The sequence below is a fragment of the Eubalaena glacialis genome, chromosome 13, assembly GCF_028564815.1.
Source record: "Eubalaena glacialis isolate mEubGla1 chromosome 13, mEubGla1.1.hap2.+ XY, whole genome shotgun sequence".
In the NCBI taxonomy this organism is placed as follows: Eukaryota; Metazoa; Chordata; class Mammalia; order Artiodactyla; family Balaenidae; genus Eubalaena; species Eubalaena glacialis.
In genome coordinates this window covers 43,590,022-43,610,748 of record NC_083728.1, presented here as the reverse complement: position 1 = coordinate 43,610,748, position 20,727 = coordinate 43,590,022, and the positions used below count along the sequence as shown (strand labels likewise).

Below are 20,727 nucleotides of genomic sequence, written 5' to 3'. Positions count from 1 at the left end.
TGTATGGGCACCTGCTGCCTAATTAAACAAATTTTTTAAAAAAGCAATGATTTGCTGTGTCCTGAGTTTCAAAGTCTGGGGCATTGTTATACACATCAAGCCAGCAAGTCTTATGATTTACAGCAAATTCATCTGGAGAGTTCTGAAGACTGCCACAGCTATTGTAATTCCTTCAAAATACAACTCCACTATGCTCCATTATTTTTGTATTAATTTTGACAATTTATATTTTAAAAATGGGGGGAGAAGTGTTAGGATTTATGTTCAATTGTTTTTTTAAAAAAATTTTCTTCTGATTTAAAAAAATTAGTTGGTGTATATTTATTGGAAAAGTTCAATACAAATAAATAATATAGAAACAAAGTCTTTATATAGCAGCCATGAGGGTGTACCCCTCAGATCTCCCTTCAAGAGGGACCCTGTAGTTAGCTGACACCTCCAGCTGTTGCACCTATAGGATCCACTACATTTACATGGAAGCCATGCCCTCCCTGGGATGCTTCTAGCCAACAGCTGAGCACAATTTACTAGAGCGGAGGCATCCCTGCCCATCACAGGGTTGCTCCATTTGGTTGTCTTTGCTCCTGGGCTGCCTATCAGTCTGGCTGAGACTTTCTCAGAGCAGCACTACAGTATGAGACTCTTCCTACCCAATCCTCCTTCTGCACCCCTCTCCTCTCACAAGTGTCAAGCCTGCATCACAGTCCAAAGACTCTCCCTGCCTACTCCTGCTTCCTCTCCCCTTCACCCATCGCAGACATTTCCTTAAGAAATCTCACACACTTCTAATTGATTCTTAGCAGTTGCTTCCCAGAGGACCCCAAATAATATACCTTCCTTCAGTCTCTCCCTGCCCCTGCTGTAACTCCTCAGAAGTCAGTAAAAATTGATCTCATATATTGTAAAGGTTGCAGAACATTTTATGCAGAATTTCTTTCCTGGCCATATCATAATTGATTTGATCAGTCTCCCCACTGCCAGACATTTAGTTTCCAGTTTTACACCATTACAGGTAAGGCATAAATAAAATGTATATTTTTCTTCATGGAGTTGTCAATGAATATCTGCAGCATATAATTCTATGAGTGGAATATCTTGGTCAAAGATGGGTGCACATCAAAACTTGGAGATATTATCAAATTACTCTTAAACTTTGTACTGATCAACAGTGCCCATCTGTAGATTGAGGGTTTCTGTTTTCCCAACATATTCACAGCATTGATTATTATCAATTTAAAAAAGTTGTGCCAATCTGCTAAAGAGTGGCATCTCATTACTGTTGTTGGGTGAAGCATGGTTTCATTTGTCTACTTGTAAACTGATGATTTACATATTACATCTATTTTTTCTTGTATGTTGTTGTCCTTTTCTTTGATAAAATGCAAGGTCTCTCTATTTTAGGGAAATGCTTTATGTCTGTTATCTGTAAGGCAGTTTCCCACCCCATCCCCCCCTCCCCAGTTTGAGGTTTATTCTTGGAGTTTGTTTATGGCGTTCCATGTTGTAAAAAATTTTATATTTTTATCTTTGACAAAAAATTTCTCGTGATTGCTAAGAGTTTTCTAATGTCTTCATAAGATATACATAAAGAGAAAAAATTCTGCTAAATCTGATTATTATGATAAGAATTCAGAATGGAATCAGGTAACTAACTTGTGGCTAGAATTAAATAAAGCATCGCTGTATGACAGTATGTATAACTCAAAGAAAAAAAATTTGGTATTACCCTTCTAGGTTCCACTGTAGACTAAATATGCTATACTAAAATGTTGGTACTCTGATGTTCACTGCTTCTAGTATTTCTGTAATAATTAAAAGAAAAAGTTCAAATATTTTAATTGGTTCAATTTTCCATTTTACAGTGATTTCCCTCAGCTTATGTCCTGTTAAAAACAGCTTCCAGTTATTCAAGGAATTCCCATAATGACTTGGAAATCAATATTGCCAGATGCTGAATAAGGATGGTCAAAAGAAATGGACAATATGGTATACTATTCTCTCATTCTATTTAGGAATTATCACATCATATTTATGAGAAAGAGTGGGGATGAGGAGGAGAATTCTCAAACTCTCCAAAATCCTATCATTAAAAATTCAAACAAATGACTTCTGCCTTCAAAATTCTATTACCCCAACACATATAACAGGGAGCATAGTACCATTTACTCAACCATGAAGATCTCAACATTTCCATACATTTACCAATCTTTTCAACAGAAAAAGGAGAAAAAAAGCAAGATAAAAACTGTAGAACTCTTACACACATATATGTGCATAACACACGTCAATGACCACCTGTAGATGCACAAAGCATTTTTTAATGGACTTTATTCAGATGAGGAATTGTTCTTACTGAAGAAATCTGAACTTACCTCCTTGTTCATCCAACATAACCAAAGTCCTGATACCAGCATCTTTACTCTACATTCCAATAATGGTAGCAAAGTGGAAAAAGAGTTAGAGAGAGAAAAGAGAGAAAGAGAAATCAGTAAGGGGATAATTAGCCCTAGAAATGGAAAATGAAGAAGGACCAAAGGAAAAAGAGGGAGGAAATATGGTGAAGAGTATTAGGGGCTGGGGAGGAACTCAGAGAGGTGGGTCACCTGTGGACTTGCTTCATCAGTGATTCTCAGATAGAAGAGGGGGATGTAGCTCAGTCTCCATGGGGTGGGGCTCGGGATGGGGCTTGGCATGGACTTGAAATACACATACTTAATATTATAGCGAGATTTTATATTTGGAAAATAAAAATGCCTATAGTTTTTGTAACACCAACCACAGAAAGCAAATCTTTCAAAATCTTCGAGACTAAATCTTCTCTGGCACGATAGATCAGAAAGTTTCCATAGGTGAATTGGGGAGGGGTGCTCCACTGAAAAGATGTGTAAGAATCTTGGGGGTGGTGGTGAGATTTTTAGGTTTATCAAAAAAGATGACAGCTTCACAAAGGTTGAGAAACATAGCTCAAAAGGAAATTCAATCTTCCATTTCTTTCTCTATGGAGAGAAGTTCTGCAAGATTTAGAAAAGGGAATGACAGATGAGAAATAAGGGCTTTTTCTAATGAAATCTGAAATTCTGCACAATAATATGGTGTGAGAAAATAATTCATCCACAAGTTTTACTGCAGTTTTTTGTTCACCCCTTATGATCTAAATATACCAAACAGCCCTGAACTATTTGGTGGAGGGGAGTGGGAGTTGGTGGGTGGGAAAAAAGGAGCAGAGATATTTGCATTGCTCATAATCATCATTTCCTGGAATTCTAACTAGTTAAGTAAAGACCTTCCATTTTATAGGGTGATTATTAATAGGTATTAAATGGCAGTGCTTACAGTTTGGATTAATTGTTTTTTCAAGAAAAGCTCATGGTGGTACCTAGAATAAATTCTAAAATACGTCTCTCATGGCCCCATTTATTTTCGACTGACTTACATTAACCTAAGAGAGAGATGTTAGTGGAGGTCAACAGAAGTGTTTTGTTTTGTTTTTTTAACAGTATTTCAACAGTTTAATTCCAATAGTGCTTTTAAAAAATAAAATAAAACACTGAAAATTATTTCTGTGAGCTTTTATAAACTCACCATTTCAGAGAACGTGTGCAGTTAACTCACCCAGACAGAAAAGCCTATTTTGCTTTTTTTAAAATAATTGAATGAAAGATTCTTTAAGTTCTATAGTGCTTTATAATTTTCAAAACTTTCACATACATGATTTCATGTAATCACATAAGAACCCCTTTTTTACCCCTACACCTCTATGGCCCCTTCCCCCTTCCCTCTCCCCACTGGTAACAACTAGTTTGTTCTCTATATCTGTAAGTCTGCTTCTTTTCTGTTTTAGTCACTAGTTTGTTGTGTTTTTTAGATTCCACAGATAAGTGATATCATACAGTATTTGTCTTTCTCTGTCTGACTTATTTCATTTGATATAATACCCTCCAAGTCCATCCATGTTGCTGCAAATGGCGAAATTTCATTCTTTTTTATGGGTTGAATAGTATTCCATTGTATATATATACCACAGCTTCTTTATCTATTCATCTGTTGATGGACACTTAGGTCATTTCCATACCTTGGCAATTGTAAATAATGCTGCTATGAACACTGGGGTGCATGTATCTTTTCAAATTAGTGGTTGAACACATTTTGATAAGTTTTAGTTGCAAAGTCAGGATGTAGTTTGGAGAGTGATGGCTCAGGATGACTTCAGGAGTCATTGACAGCACAGATTCTAGAGCTAGACCCTGCCTTGGAATCTTGGTGATTTTCTTTCCTGGCTGCAGGACCTCGGGCAAATGTCTTAATTGCTCTGTGCCTCAGTTCTCTCATTTGTAATACAGCGATCATAATAGTTCAGACCTCACTGAGTTCTTATGCGAATTCAATGAATTAATAGGCGGCACATGTTAGAACGGTGCCTGGCCTATAGTTAGCCTTACACCAGGGTTAATAAAAGAAATACCTTCACAAAATGTATCTATAGCAGGATATCTGGGCAAACTAAAATATCATCATTACAGACTACCACCAGAAGTTTCTAGACCATTGCTCAAACTTTAATGTGCATATGAATCCCCTGCATAGAAAACATCTTGTTAAAATATAGATCCTGATTCAGTAGGACTGGGGTAGAGCCTGAGATTTTTCATTTTGAACAAGATCGCCGATGCTGGATGGTGCAGGGTCATACACTGAGCAGCAAGATTCTAGACCCCAGAAGACATTTCAAAATCTTGTTCTTCAATGTGTTATAAATGGACATTTGTCTACACTAGCCTGTATTTTAACAATTTCTGTGCCCCTTTTCTGCAAATTTTGGCCATTGTTTATGAGAGGAAATTGTAAAAAGCAGATGGCTCATTCAGGCATATGGATGTGACAATGCAAGTTCCAGTGAGGACGGAATCATCTCAGAGAGCACCTTCTTCTCTAAGGACCCAACTCAAGGCCATGCATGAGATCTCTGTTCCATTCTATTTGGGATGGAGGGTGGGAAACAGGTGAGTGACTTCAGTTTAGTCAGTTCAGCTCTCATCTGTTGACCCTTTCTGCTCTACCTATTTATTTAATATAATAAATAAAGTAAAGTATAATTTCCTCTTTGTTCAATTTGGTGCTAAATGTTTCAGTGCTGGAATGATTCACAGAACCACCAAGAGTTTGCCCCAATTTGGGAGAACAGAAGCAGTGAGCACAGGTCAGAGAGTCAGGAATGCTGGATTATGTTCTTAACTCAGCCAGTTAATAGTCTTGAGATTGGGGAAGAGTCACTTGACCTTTCAGGATGCTTTCCCATATTTAAGATAAGGATAGAGATGCTAAATAAGATTGGGTAGTTGCTAGGTTGGTTCATTCACTCACTCGTTCATTAGTTCATTCATTCATTCATTCATTCATTCACTAAATGGTTATTGAGCTTCCACTCTGCCCCAGGCACTAAGGTAAGGGCCAGACAAATGCCTGGCTTCTAAACTGTGCTTCACAGAATGATAAACAGTTTGGTCAAGTGAACAGAGCTGGCATCTGGGAGTCAGTAATTCTGAATTCTAGACTTATTTTACAGTTCTGTTTCTCTAGAGTCACCTGTTCTGTGTCTCAGCTTTCCCAGCTGTCAGATGGGGACAGAAACAGCTCCCTCACTTCCCAAGATTTATAAGGACAAAATAAGCTACAGAACCTAAAAGCTTCTACAGGTTCAACTCCACTGGAAGCTGTGATTCAAAAACTGAGATAAAGGATTTCATTTGTGTGGAATCTGTCAGTTTAGGATGAGCTGCTATGTTTGTTTTCTTAGATCCTTTTGCTTTTTGTGGAATTCTCAAAAATTTTTTTAAATATTGTGGGAGTTGCTGGTGGAAGGAAATGCTGTAAGAATTCACACTCTGGAATCAGGTAGATCTGAGTTTGAATTTCATCTCTGTCTTTTGTGGCTGTGTGTCTCAAGCAAGTTCCTTAACCACTGTGGACTTCAATTTCCTCCTTGGTAAAATGGAGAGCAAAGCAGTAGAAAAAGTGACTGCAGAGATTAAATTAGATAATACACTCTGAGCACAGTCGCTGGCATATAGTAGGTTCTCAATAAATAGTAGAACTTATATTTGGCTCCACTTTTTGCTGACAACTTTTATCAAAACAACTGGGTGGTCCTTTGGAGGAACTAGGAGGGCAAGAGAGAAGGACAGGGATGGGACGATATCTTGGGGGAGGCAGAATATTACTTTCTCTGATTCCTTAATGAGTATTATGTTTTAATAGCTAGGAGGGAGAGGAGGTGGTTCTATTTTCGTCTTAGCTCAATTCCTGGTTCCTGTTCAAGATCCCTGGGAAATTTGTCTAACTGTGAACAGGGGGAGCTGGAGACGTCAGTGATTTTTTAAAAAATATTTATTTATTTACTTATTTTGCTGCACTGGGTCTTAGTTGAGGCACGTGGGATCTGCGTTGCAGCACACGGGCTTGGGCTCTTTATTGTGGCACATGGGCTTCTCTCTAGTTGCAGCACTCAGGCTCTCTAGTTGTGGTGTGTGGGCTCCAGAGTGCGTAGGCACTGTAGCTGCGGCACGTGGGCTTAGTTGCCCCGTGGCATGAGGCATCTTAGTTCCCCAACCAGCGATCGGACCCACGTCCCCTGCATTGGAAGGCGGATTCTTAACCACTGGACCACCAGGGAAGTCCCTGATTTCTTTTTCATTTCTTTCTTTTTACTTTTTATTTCTCTATTCTTATTTTTTTTTCTTGCTGATGATCTAAGACCATGTTTATAGAATATTTTAAAGTCTTTTGTCATCCTGAAATGCTTTTCCCAAAGTCCAATACACATGAGCTAAAACTAGGCCAGTCCAGACAGTCCCTTAACCGCGAGAGTTCCAAAAGACCCCTACAACTGTCTACCTGAAAACAGCTGCTCAGCCCGAATTTTCCATCTTTAGTAGAAAGTCTGGCATAACAAAGACATAGCTTTAGAATACTTATTTGCTTCTTGTGGCCAACGTGTTTCGAAAGATAAGTTGGAATGAAAAGAAAAGATGCTGAAATACCCATAAATGTTGGGGAGCCCTCAGTAACCACCATTGCACGAAAGCTCTTTGTGGGGCTTTTGAATCAGCCTGCCCTAGGGCAGCGTGGCTTTTTCTGGCTTTGTTCCATAGCCCAAGGCATTAACGTGCAGACCTCATTTCCTGCAGTTAGTATTAGCAGAGTTAACTTTTTTGTCTGGAATCAAATAGTATTCATGACTCTCCCTCTAGAATTCATTGTCCCCTCCTCTGTGCTCCTGAGGCAGGTGTGGCCTTGAATTTGGAGAGCTAGTTTCATATCTGTTTTTCTACATGATATCAATTTTGATCTTCCACGTCCAGCGTCAGGCATTCCATAAATATTTGCTGAAATGCATTCATCAAAAGAGCCAGTTCCGGGCTTCCCTGGTGGCGCAGTGGTTGAGAATCTGCCTGCCGATGCAGGGCACACGGGTTCGAGCCCTGGTCTGGGAAGATCCCACATGCCGCAGAGCAACTAGGTCCGTGAGCCACAATTACTGAGCCTGCGCGTCTGGAGCCTGTGCTCCGCAACAAGACAGGCCGCGATAGTGAGAGGCCCGCGCACCGCGATGAAGAGTGGCCCCCACTTGCCGCAACTAGAGAAAGCCCTCGCACAGAAACAAAGACCTAACACAGCCATAAATAAAGAAAAAAAAAGAAAAAGAGCCAGTTCCCAGCCCCAGGCTGGGAACCAAGTTCTCTGTGATTTCTAATCTTTTTATGTGTGTATGGTATTCAGCTTTTCTGAACTTTCTCTACTGATCTCTGTGTAACTTTACATTGTCCTTGATACACTGATAATGGCTTCTATTAAAAACCAAGCTTCCATGCCTTCCACTCGGTTACACCGTAAAGTCCATGAGGGATGGCACAAAGTCCTATATTCCACTGAAAGTGGGATTGTTTACCTCAGGGAAACTTCACAAGTTGAGTAACCTTTCCTGTCTTTGAGACTGAATTTCAATAAGCATTTAGCTCAAGTCAAATTATATAGCACTGATGGACTTTGGGATCATGGGCAAGATCCTGGTATTTCAATGCTCAGATTTTCCAAATGATTTCTGCCCTTGATGAATATTTAATGCTGATTCTCTTTAAAGAGAATTTCCTTCTTGATTGAAAAGCAGAATATCATCTGACTGGACAATGCGCTAGACATAAGGGATGTTTGACCATCAATATAAGATAACCCAGGAGGATGTAAGAGCAATCAATCTAGTCTAATAATGCCTTGCTCATAATTTCCTAAGGATGGAAAGTCTAATAGCCTCCTCTCATTTATTAGAGGCAGGAGACAGCATCTATCTGTTTCACCCCCTGTTCTAAGATGCAACTTCATCCTTGATTGAGAAACACTTTAGGAAAACCAAAAATGTAATATTTGAGAATCCTACTTCAATTAATAGAGCTTTTGAGATTTTTTTTTCCAGAATAAATTAGAGCAGACACTCCTTTTCCAAGACTGGCCAACACTGCCTGCAATTTAAGAAGACACAGAAAAAGAAGTCTCTGAGGCCCAAAGACTCTGATGGGGGAGGGGCTAGTTGGGAAAAGTGTGTTGGATGCATTCCTCCACCACTTTCCGTGTTCTAGGCAGTTTCAACATTGCACAGGTAGGCAAACTGGTGATAGATGTTGTAGTTTAGACATTCTCTTCACATGTGTACACACACAAATGAAAATGAAATATGAGCTTGGAGGCCATGGTTGAAGGTCATAAACACGCATCAAGATAATGATGTCAGCTGACTTCTGGGCTCCCTTCCTTCCTGTCACGGTGAGAGCTCATGTGTGGGTGTTACTCAGATTTGTTCCTTTTACTTGTTCTCATGACAAGATGAGGGGCAACATGTGGATTCTGAAAGCCTCACCGACACTATTAGATTTAGAATATCTGCCTCCTTTTTGGTCCTCAAGTACTTCCGCGTGAGTGGTGTTCCCAGGACAGCGCAAAGAAAACATTTCTCTTCATTAAGAGAGTGAAGGTTGCTTTCCTGTGCTGCCGAGGGCCCCTTGCTGGCCCACCTCCTGTGGGGGCTAATTTGTGCTACGCTGCAGGCTCAAACTGTCATTTTTCATGATAACAGATCTCCTTCAGTGGACCCCCTACCCTTCCCAGGGGTCCTCTGAGCTCTTGGTTGCCACCTTCTCCTCCCCCTCTTGTGGCAATTCACATTTAGCTGTATTCCATTCTTAGCTGAGAAGCTGAAGCTGCAGAAGTAAGGGAAAATGTTGGCTTCCATAGTGTGAGAGGCAGCTGCCCTTCCTTTTAGCCTTATAAAATTGACCCTTTTCAAAAAAAAAAAAAAAATTGACCCTTTTCTCCTTTCATGTCATTGCAAAAGCAATTTACAGTAGCATGAGGCAAGTAGGCTCATTTGATCATTCTGCTAGAAAACCCCCAAGATCTCTAAAGATGATAACCACACATGAATTTATACATTGATAAGCATTTTCAAAGCATAGATAAAACAGCATCTCACTGAATAAAAATGATTAGACTTGTTTTATTCAGTTAAGATAAATATAGCTCATCCCATTCTTTTTCCACTTCATCTCTCCCAACGGACAAGTTCAATTAATCCATTTATTCTTCCTGGTTGACTGCCGCTCTCCCAAATTGGAATAAATGAGGTTTATTGCAAATGCCCTTTTGATTCCATTATTGCTGTCTGCCCTATTTCACCCATTTAAAAATAGTCACGGATTCATTAACCATGCCTTGCAAATGGATGTTAAATCCAGAGTCAGGAATATAAAAGAGCTTCTATATTTACATGACTAGACTTGATGTTTCCCTTTATTAAAGGATTTTCCTATTATTTCATGAATTTTAGTGCCTGACTATAAATGTAACAATTTCTGAAAATTATGACTCTATGGGTACATATTTTTTAAAGTGATATATGTGGCTAAATTTAAAACAGAAGGCCAAGATTAGATGTAATTTAGAGACATCAAAATCAGTACAAATGAGGATTTTATGTAGATAATTCTTTTGTATATTAAAAAATCGCTCTGATTTGTTTTTGTGATTTCTTGGGAGCATTTATTTACTTGGAAATACCTCCTTCCTCTGCTTCCCAGACTAGGAAGATAGGCTGGGCTGGAGGGAGAGTGAATACTTTGATGGCTACCTGGCAACTTAAATATAGCATCTCTCTCATTATGTGGCTTTCTGGTAGCTACATTCACACTGGAATCAATGGGACGGTGGTCTAGGGAAAGGCAAAGGGTCTAGGCAAAGAATATGTCAGCCAAAGGGATTAGTTCATCTTAAAATATAGTCACTGCTTACCTCTTCAACCAGTTGTAGCATACGACGGGTGCTTTCCAGTGACTAAGATAAAAAACATAAATATTATGAGTGCAGGATCCAGAGTTCTTGGAATATCAGAAAAACTTTCTTCACTTGGGAAACATAAAGGGTTGTTATCACATGTTCTTTGAAGTTTGTAAATGAACCACAATTTCAATCTCTTTCCTATCAGGCTTTCTACATAATAAGATTCCCTAAAGCAATTACATTAAAGCTGATTGTCATAAAATCAAAACCAGACGAAGTTGATCTTGATATCAAAGACAAAGTAAGCTCGAAAAGGTAATTTTGCATGTGCAGGAGGCATGAAAAATTATCTCGACTACTCAGAGGACTAATTTGGCCTCCCTGGACCAGGAATATTGAATTTTAAAGGCAAATATCATTTGTCATGAATTGAGATGAATCTAACATCGATTTTCTTATAAAGCTCCTAGAAACACAATTGGAAGTTCTTATCAGTACAAATTAAGTTGTTGCCCTAGGGTGGAAAAAAAATCAAGCGTGTTTGAAATAACTAGTCTATAGGAGACAGCTATAATAATTATCTTCATCCTTAGATAAGAAAAAATGAATTCAGCGCTGGCCCCTTGGACACAGTGTGGTCACTTTTTTCTAAGTTCCTTTTAAGTTACTAGAATCTAGCAACCAGTGTGATTTCTCAAAAGCTGTGCTTTTCAATGGCAAACTTATTTTGGACAAGAGTTTGCAGGAACATGAAGCACGTTCACTTTCCTGGAAGCACCGTCAGCAGGCTGCTTTTTGAAATAGAATGGCTGTAAGCAGAGGTATGCTGGTAAATGTTAACGATGGGCTCTCCAGAAAAAAAAAGTGTGTGTGTGTCTGTGTGTGTGTATTATTTTAATGATATAAAGGATGACTACCATAAAACTTACAAATAATAATAAAATATGCAACACTTTATTGCAAATTCTGTATAGCTAATTGATTTTCACAGAAAGCTTTTGTTGATTTTTGCTGAACTCTCGTGTCCACAGCTAAGCACGCATAAAACAAGTGCAGCTCTGGCATGAACACTGGTTGATATTTTCATTTACGTGAGTGAATAAAAGGCAAGTGAAAGAATGAAGACATGTTTTGGAACTTTATTCATTTGTCAATGATGCAAGTGGCTTCTCTGTTGAAGAGAATCATAGTTTTCAAATACTGGAAGATTTTCTCAATTCTTTTTTGTGTTGCTTATAGTGTAATGGTTGCGGATGTTCATACTTTTAAGTTTAATCTGCATTATTAATATTTTTCCACTTTCTTAAGTCTAGAGGATCAACAAAACAATAGGTCAAGCCCTGATTTGTAGTGTTTGCAGATTCCGTGGTGTAAATACTTTTTCCCTCTCTGATTTCTAACTACACCATGGTGTCACTGAAGGTGAACTTGGGAAGGTTCGCGGTAACACGCTACTAGACGGTATCCTCACACTACAGATACAACACATGCCAAGAACTTTGAAAGCATAGACAGTAGTAAAATCATTAGGACATGACGAGATCTGAGTATTTATTACCTTTGATTTTAATATAATCTATTTAATTGTCAGTTTATATAATTCAATTTTAATACCACCTTGCAAAGTTCTGGACAATGTAACAACTAGCTCTCAGAATTGAGCCAACTCTGGCACAACACTGGCTGTAAGACACCCAAAGACAGTGCTTTTCTTAGAGGATCTTGACTTCTCTAGATTTCTAGAAGTTGGAAGTTTGGGCTCAGTCACTGATCTGCATGCAAGTTTTATAACCAACCCATTCCTGTGTGCAGAGCCCTTAGATATATAGGAAATCAAAGTCATACTCCTCCTGTGTTTTTTTTTTTTTTTTTTTCTGAGACATGAGAAGAAGCCCTTTTCCCACCTCAACCTGAATAAGACAAACTACGCAGCTCTGCATCTTTTGCTTCTTTCCCAGGTCTCCATCCCTCACCTCATCAGCCAGCTGGTCAGCCCTTCGCTGCATCTCCTCCAGCTCATTGCGCATGTCCGCGTCTTCAGCCATGGTAGGGGTGGGGGTTGGCGGGGTGCTTGGGCTGGGGCGTCAGTGATGGGTTTGGCCACGGAACCTGGAAAGTAGCAGATTTGAACATGTGAGAGCTTATATGTGTACAGGCAGGTGTGCTCAGCTAGGGGAAGGTCTTAATGGTCCCTACTCTGTCTCCGTGACTCATCTTCTGAGCTGGAAGCCATACCCAGACAGAGTCCGCAGAATTATGCTTTTTCTCCAAAAGCCACCATGAATACTTATCTGCCTACTTTACAATGGAGATGGATACCTGTCTGCCTATGAAATATTTTTTAAGACACACACCACTCAAGTTTGAAATGTCAGTAGGGAAGGATGTGGTTCCGGGTTAGAATACCTTTAACCTCCCACTTATTTATTTCTATTTTATTTTTTAACAGCTTTATTGAGGTATAATTGGCATACAATAAATCCCATATCTTTGAAGTATACAATGAGAAGTTTTGACAGACGCATCCTCCCAGGAAACCATGACCACAATTAAGAAAATAAACATATCCATCACCCCCAGAAGTTTCCTCATGCCTTTTATAATCCTACCCACCCACCCATCCCATCTCACTGTAGCCCCGTGCCAAGACAACTGCTTATCTGCTTTCTGTCACTATAAATTAGTTTGCATTTCCTAGAATTTTATATAAATGGAAAGATACAGTATGGATTATTTTTTTCTGGCTTCTTTCACTTAGCATAATCATTTTGAGATTCATTCACGTTGTAGCATGTACTAATAGTGCATTCCTTCTTGCTGTTGAGTAGTATTCCATTGTATTTAGGGGCATGTAGAAGCAAAAGACAGAAAATCTTTTGTCTCTTTCAGTTGTTATCAGAGGTTGCCAAGAGGGCTTATGTGGGTGTGCATAGGAATTTTTCCAAAGAAGGATGGGCCCTTGGTCCTGAAACATGACCTGTGCATTTTTCTGGCTGCTCTTTTGACATCCCGTTTGGTGCAAATTACAGATAACCAGACTAGGCTCCCTCCAGAGCCAATCAGCCCCTTTCTTTCCCTACCCACCTCCTCCATTCTGGCCACCAGAATATGTACTCATGATATGATGTAGAGTTTTAAATGCTTTGCGTTTTACTTAAACACAAGTCTCCATTTTAGAAATAGGGATCTAGGAAACAGAATTTGGAAGGAATTTATACCACGTCATTCCTAAACCTTGAGATGAGCAGAAACAAAATTCCTATATTCCTCTGAGTGACTGGGATCTGCCCTCCAGGATAAAATGGTGGACCAGAAATGCTGAGTAGATTGTGGGTCATAGCTTTGATATCAGAAAGACCTAGTTGGACTGCTGGTTCTGGCACTCAGTTGCTGGGTGACTCTGGACAAGTTTATCACTGTCTCTGAGCCCCAGCTTTCTCAACAGGGTAAATAATACCAGACTCATTGGCTTGTTGAGGGGCATATATTATAGAAAGTTCTGATCAACCTTGTTTGTAAGGATGTGGGAGCTTAATATTCAGAAAGATTGCTCATTCAGGATAAGCCTGTACCCTTTGCTAAGAGTGAAACAAATCCAGTGTTTGCTAATTAGCCTTCATTTACTGATGGCTGGGCAAGAGGCATGTTGCTGCAGTGCTGATCACGCATGGAAGCCTGAAAACAGGGAAACCAGCCGAGTGCCTGAATCTCCAGTCTCCAAGCAGCACCTCTCAAAGGATTTCCAGGTGGAGACAAACAAGAGCGCCTTCTCACCCTGTTCTCCATCTTCGTATTTTGCTGCTGCGTTCCTTGGCAGAACTTCTTCCTTCAGTCTAAGCCAGCAAGTGACCTTTCCTTTTAATAGGCCAGTTTGTTAGAAGATAGAGGTCTTTGTGCTTTCAGACCTGTAGTGCTGTTGCTATTTCCCACTCCTCTATGTCTGTTTGCTGATGGATGTGCCCTCTCTCTCTCTCTCAATTACACACACACACACACACGTGCACACACACACACACACACACACACACAGGTCTCATGTGTTTCCTTGACAACCTCCTCTCAAAGTTGCTATTCTCATCACTTGAAGAACAGCTGTAGGGCCCTTATATTCAAGCTGATGTTCACCTCTAAGGATCTGGTTGATGCGCAGTTGGTGCAGTGACAGTGAAGTCATGGGGTAGACACCTTGTTTTCATCACTTTCACGGTTCCCCCGGGGAGCTCCCACCCCTTGTCCTACTCTAAAGTGTAGGGGTATGTCTGTGATTGGAAGGGCGGAGCGAGGAATCTGACAAACCTCAAATGCACGGCATTTCAAAGCCAAAAAAGTAATGTCCACTCACTCTCCTAAGAAGAATGGGGGGAGCAAAGGCATGGAATGCACCTTGAAGTCTTCTGTTGGGATGTTTATTGCTGGTGTTAGATAAACTGCCCCTACAAACTCCAAACCCATGCATATTAGAATTCTAAGAGACAGCACTTGAAGAAGCATACTGATGGTGATTAGCAGTAATTTCAGTAGCTGAAAGTGAAATGGCATTTATTATCTAGGTGACATGCAACACTTCACTTACATTAGCACATAACCTCCATCCTGTGTGTTGCCTGAGCTGGTAGTGTGGCCCCAGCCAGCAAAGCCTGATTGTTAAGTGAGGAAATAATCAGAACCACTCAAATCTATTCCCCGGGGCTCTGATGTAAGACTATCTCCCAGTCCATTAAGGGCCCAACAGTATCTATTAATTAGCTAAAATCACCAGTGTTTAGCAAAGGATCTGGCCCCTAGTAGGTGTTCAATTCATGTGAATTGACTTGTTGAATGAATGAATGGACTGTTCTGACAGCCCTAGGTAGCATCCCATGTTTCCAAGACAGCAATTTTCCAGGTGTGGTCCATGGCAGTGCTTCTAAAACCTCAATGGCTTCAGAATCACCAGAAATCTTGTTGAAACAAATTGCTAGGTCTCACTCTCAGAGATTCTGAGTCAGTTGGTCTGAGATGGGGTCCCAGATTCTGCGTTTCTAACAAGCCCCAAGGCGATGCTGATGTTGTTGGTCCACAGACCATAATTTGAGTAGCGCTATCTATAGAACGCTCCCCTGGAATGTTAATAAGTGTCACCAGATGAGGAGGGGCAAGGTCCTGCAGTTATTAAGTTGGGGGAAACAGTGGGCTCAACAAGGGCTGCAGGGAATTATGGCCAAATCCAGATCACTGCCTGTTTTTGTACCGGCTGTGAGCAAAGATGGCTTTTACATTTGAAGATGGTTAAAAAGACTCAAAGAAGAAAAATATTTTGTACATGTGAAAAGTGTATAAAATTCAAGTGTCAGGGTCCATAAGTAAAGCTTTATTGAAGAACTCCCACATGCATTCACTTCCCTCTTATCCGTGGTCCTTTCAGGTCACAAAGGCAGAGCTGAGCGGTTGCTCTTTGAGGGCCACGTGGCCCTCAAAACTGAAAATACTTACCCTCTGGTCCTGAACAGTTGCTGATCCCTGGGCTACATAAAGTTAAACAGAAATTCTTAAAGCATTTCCTGTCCACAGGACACCGTATATTTGCTATAGACAGATACAGGGTGTGGTGTGTTTTTCTGTCTGTAGTTGTTTGTAGAATTCCCTTTGCCTGGAGTTTCCTGTGATGGGGTTTGTGTTTCCTGGACCATATTTTAAAACAAGAAATGATGCACGGAGTACAATATAAAAGTGAATTTGCCTTTGATGGACAGAGTTTTAGGACTACAAGTCAGATTTACTCCATGTGATTAATCTGGGATGACCGTACAGCCCTCATAAAGATGCCTAATTTTCATGACCAGCTGACCAAGGTTCCTAGACTCAGTGTCAGTACCGGGCCATCTGCATCAGAGACAGAGACGTCTGAGGATCTGTCGCTGTCAAGGTATGTGGTACAAAGTGGGTTGTCTGCAGTTATCCCTTGATGGCAGGTGTAATTTGTAAAGCTCTCATTCTCATTCTGTATCCAAGTCTATTTGAGACCCACATTGGACACACAGCGGACGGGCTCCAGAGAAAACCCTTTCTCCCACATCAAGGGACTTTTACTTATTTACATGAATTAGCCTAAGACTGCTTTCTCAATGTAGAGTCTGGACTCAGATATGGGGTTAGGACTCAGGAAGAGCAGGTGAGTGTGCATATTTAGGTGTGTGCCTTTGATATACGAGGTTGACAGAGACATAGATGGCTATTATGCTGGGAACATCGGCTGTTAGTCCAAGTGCCATAGGGCAGGAATGTCATGGAAAAAGTGTAAGCAGAGTACGCCCTGAGCTAACATCTATTTCTCTCCCTGTTTCACACTTTAATTAAAAGAACAAACTTACATACATCAATACCCATCGGCTGAATTATCATAGAAAGCTGAAACCTACATATTCGTGTCTCCCCACACCGCTAACCATTTGAACAAGGCTTCTGTAGGACAGAAGCCTCTCTTCCTGTAGACCCTGCCTGCTTCCTGGTGGAGATATGCTTTCAAATTCAACAGAAGTTTATTAAAGACTCACTATGTTCAACAAGCCCAAAGAAGAACACAGGGACTTTATAAACCAAGTCTGACAACTCTCCTTAATTATTAATAAAATCACAGTAACACTTAATGAAGGTTACTCTTCCTAGGGCGCTGTTTTCAATGTTTTCACATAATAACTAATGTAAACCTTAAATGACACGTGGTATGCATCCTGTTAGTATCCCTACTTTGTAGATCAGGAAACAGGCTTAGAGGTAACTCTCTACTGACACACAGATAAATTTCAGATCATGAGTTTGGGTCATTTTCAAAAACATATTTTCAAAGCATATTTATTCTCAAAGCAAGTTGTGTGGATATTTTGGCTTTTAATTAAAGACTGGAAGTGATTTTATTTTTAGTTTCATTTATATACCAGAAAATAATGTAGTGGTCTGACAAGTACATCTCTTTTTTAATTGAAGTATAGTTGATTTACAATGTTTCAAGTGTATAGCAAAGTGATTCAGAACATATATATACATATATTCTTTTTCAGATTCTTTTCCATTATAGGTTATTACAAGATATTGAATATAGTCCCCTGTGCTATACGGTGGGTCCTTGTTGTTTATCTACTTTATATATAGTAGTGTGTATCTGTTAATCACAAATTCCTAATTTATCCCTCACCCCCCTTCCACCTTTGGTAACCATTAATTTGTTTTCTATGTCTGTGAGTCTATTTCTATTTTGTAAATAAGTTCATTTGTATCATTTTTTTAAGATCCCACATATAAGTGATATCGTAGGATATTTGTCTTTCTCTGCCTGACATTTCACTTAGTATAATAATCTCTAGGTCCATTCATGTTGCTGCAAATGGCATTATTTCATTCCTTTTTATGGCTGAGTAATATTCCACTCTGTGTGTGTGTGTGTGTGTGTGTGTGTGTATACACACCACATCTTTATCCATTCATCTGATGATGGACATTTAGGCTGCTTTCATGTCTTGGCTATTATAAATAGTGCTGCTATGAATGTTGAGGTGCAGGTATCTTTTTGAATTAGAGTTTCTGTCTTTTCTGGATATATGCCCAGGAGTGGGATTGCTGGATCACATGGTAACTCTGTTTTTATTTTTTAAGGAACCTGACAAGTACATCTCAAGTATATCCCAACTTTTGATATTATTTATCATCCCTACTTATGTTGTTAATTTCCAATTCTTTTTTTCCCTTGCATTTATTCTTACTTTATTTCTCTTTTCTTCCTAAGATGTGTTATCATATTGTTCCTTTTCTATCTTCTTGATTGACAAAAGATTCATTTTACATTTTTTCTTATTTTTGGTACAGTATACTACTTACTGCTATAAATTGTCCTCTGTGTGTTACTGTGGCCCTATCCTACATGTTTAGGCATATAGAATGATCTTTGTTATTTATTTCTAAGTAGTTTTAGATTTCAGTTTTAATTTCTTCTATAACTCAGGAGTTATTTGAAAATATGATTTTAAAATTTAAATAAGAAGGGTTTTTTTTGGTAATTTCTAATTTTATTTTCATTATTGTCAGTGAAGGGGAACCACATGATTTTTGCTTTTTGAAATCTGGTGAGATTTCCTTTGCACCCTAACGTATGACCAATTTGTGAGAATGTTTAATTTGTGTTTGAAAAGAAATTCTATTCCATATTTGACTCTGTCTAGCTACCTACCTACATCAAATCGAGCTGAAAAGGAAGGTGTGTTATTCAAACTCTCTGAAATCCTTACTCAACCTGATCTATTGATTTCTGTGTATTCAAATTCTCCATAGGAACTATAGTTTTATCAATTTCATCTTATATTTCAACCCATTTTTTGTTTTTCTATTTTGCAGCTAGGTTGTCATACTAATAGACCCCCAATGGCTACACATTCATGGTGGATTGTAACTTTTATCAATATTAAAGAATAGTATTGTACCTGTATATCCCATTTCATTATCTTATTTACGTTACACAATTCTGGTCAAACTCAAGGGACTGGGGTATATGTCTTAGCCTATCCCTTTCATCTTCACAAAACAAACCCAAACAGCAACAACAACAACAACAAACCAGTATCACACATCTAAACTGTGGGAGGTCTCATTTGGCTCATGACTCAGAATCTAACAGAGGGGGCAGCCACCTGTTTTCTCTGGGCTTTCGTCCTCACCTGTAGGAGGAGCCAGCTCTTGGATGTGTTTGGAGGAAGGTCTCTTTCCCCAACTGTGATGGTACAAGAATGTGATCAAGGATGGGCCTAGTGCTATTATTTTCACTGGTGAAATTTCTCCTTGAGGTTAATGCAACTGTAAGACTCAAAGTACTCATTCTTTTTTTTTTTTTTAATTTTTATTAGAGTATAACTGATTTAAAATGTTGTGGTAGTTTCTGCTGTACAGCAAAGTGAATCAGTTATACATACACACATATCCACTCTTAAGATTCTTTTCCCATATAGGTCATTACAGAGTACTGAGAAGAGTTCCCTGTGCTATACAGTGGGTCCTTATTAGTTATCTATTTTATATATGGTAGTATGTATACGTCAATCCCAATCTCCCAATTTATCTCTCCCCACCCCCTTTTCCCCCTGGTAACCATAAGTTTTTCTACATCTGTGACTCTATTTCTGTTTTGTAAATAAGTTCATTTGTACCACTTTTTTAAGACCCAGGCTTCCTAAAGATTGCTCAGAATTACTCATTGATCAAAATCGATTAGGCAGATGGTTCCCAACCCTGGCTGCACAGTGGAATCAATCACAAAGTGCTCATTCTAAAGGAAGGGTGAGCACAGTTACTGCTGCTGAGACAAGTCCCTAAGTTTCCTCAAGCACATCGGAAGCATCATTTATTGTGAATTATCCGAATTAGGCCTAGGTTTGAAGCAGCCTTTCTCAATTAAGATAAATCAGCTGCACTTATCCAACATTCTGTGTCACATAACTCTTGTCAAAATATTAGGTGTGGACTTCCCTGGTGACACAGTGGTTAAGAATTCACCTGCCAATACAGGGGACACGGGTTCGATCCCTGATCCGGGAAGATCCCACGTGCCGTAGAGCAACTAAGCCCGTGCGCCGCAACTACTGAGGCTGTGCCCCTAGAGCCCATGCTCCGCAACAAGAGAAGCCACCACAATGAAAAGCCTATGCACCGCAATGACGAGTAGCCCCCACTCGCCACAACTAGAGAAAGCCTACGTGCAGGAAAGAAGACCCAATACGGCCACATATATGTGTGTGTGTATATATATGTATATATATATATATATATATACACACATATATATGTGTGTGTGTGTGTGTATATATATATATATATATATATATATATATATATATATTAGGCATAGTAATAGTCGTTTATTGACAACTTGCTATGTGATAGGAATCAAACCAGGAACTTTATATAAAACTTGAGGGTTGGGCTTCCCTGGTGGCGCAGTGGTTGAGAATCTGCCTGCCAATGCAGGGGACACGGGTTCGAGCCCTGGTCTGGGAAGATCCCACATGCCACGGAGCAACTAGGCCCGTGAGCCACAACTACTGAGCCTGCGCGTCTGGAGCCTGTGCTCCGCAACAAGAGATGCCGCGACAGTGAAAGGCCCGCGCACCGCGATGAAGAGTGGCCCCTGCTCGCCGCAACTAGAGAAAGCCCTCGCACAGAAACGAAGACCCAACACAGCCAAAAATAAATAAATAAATAAATCTATGAAAAAAAAAAATAAAAAACTTGAGGGTTTATATAGGATCCCCCAAACCTTTGCTATTCCAAGTGTGGTCCTCAGACCAGCAGAATTAGCTTCAATTGGGAGCTTGTTAGAGATGCAGAATCTTAGGCTCCACCCCAGACCTACTGAATCAGATCATCTACTGCACAAGATTACCG

At 39.7% G+C, this 20,727-nt stretch overlaps 1 protein-coding gene across 1 annotated transcript in view; it reads right to left on the bottom strand.

Annotated features, from left to right (window-relative positions):
• SNAP25 (synaptosome associated protein 25) overlaps positions 1–20,727 on the bottom strand; it is an 81,823-nt gene that overhangs the window by 17,135 nt on the left and 43,961 nt on the right. The window contains exons 2-4 of the mRNA XM_061208742.1: positions 12,297–12,432; positions 10,336–10,377; positions 2,373–2,421 (exon numbers count right to left, since the gene is read on the bottom strand). Coding sequence (XP_061064725.1) covers positions 2,373–2,421; positions 10,336–10,377; positions 12,297–12,368 — 163 coding nt within the window. The 5' untranslated portion in view covers positions 12,369–12,432. The remainder of the gene's footprint in view (positions 1–2,372; positions 2,422–10,335; positions 10,378–12,296; positions 12,433–20,727) is intronic.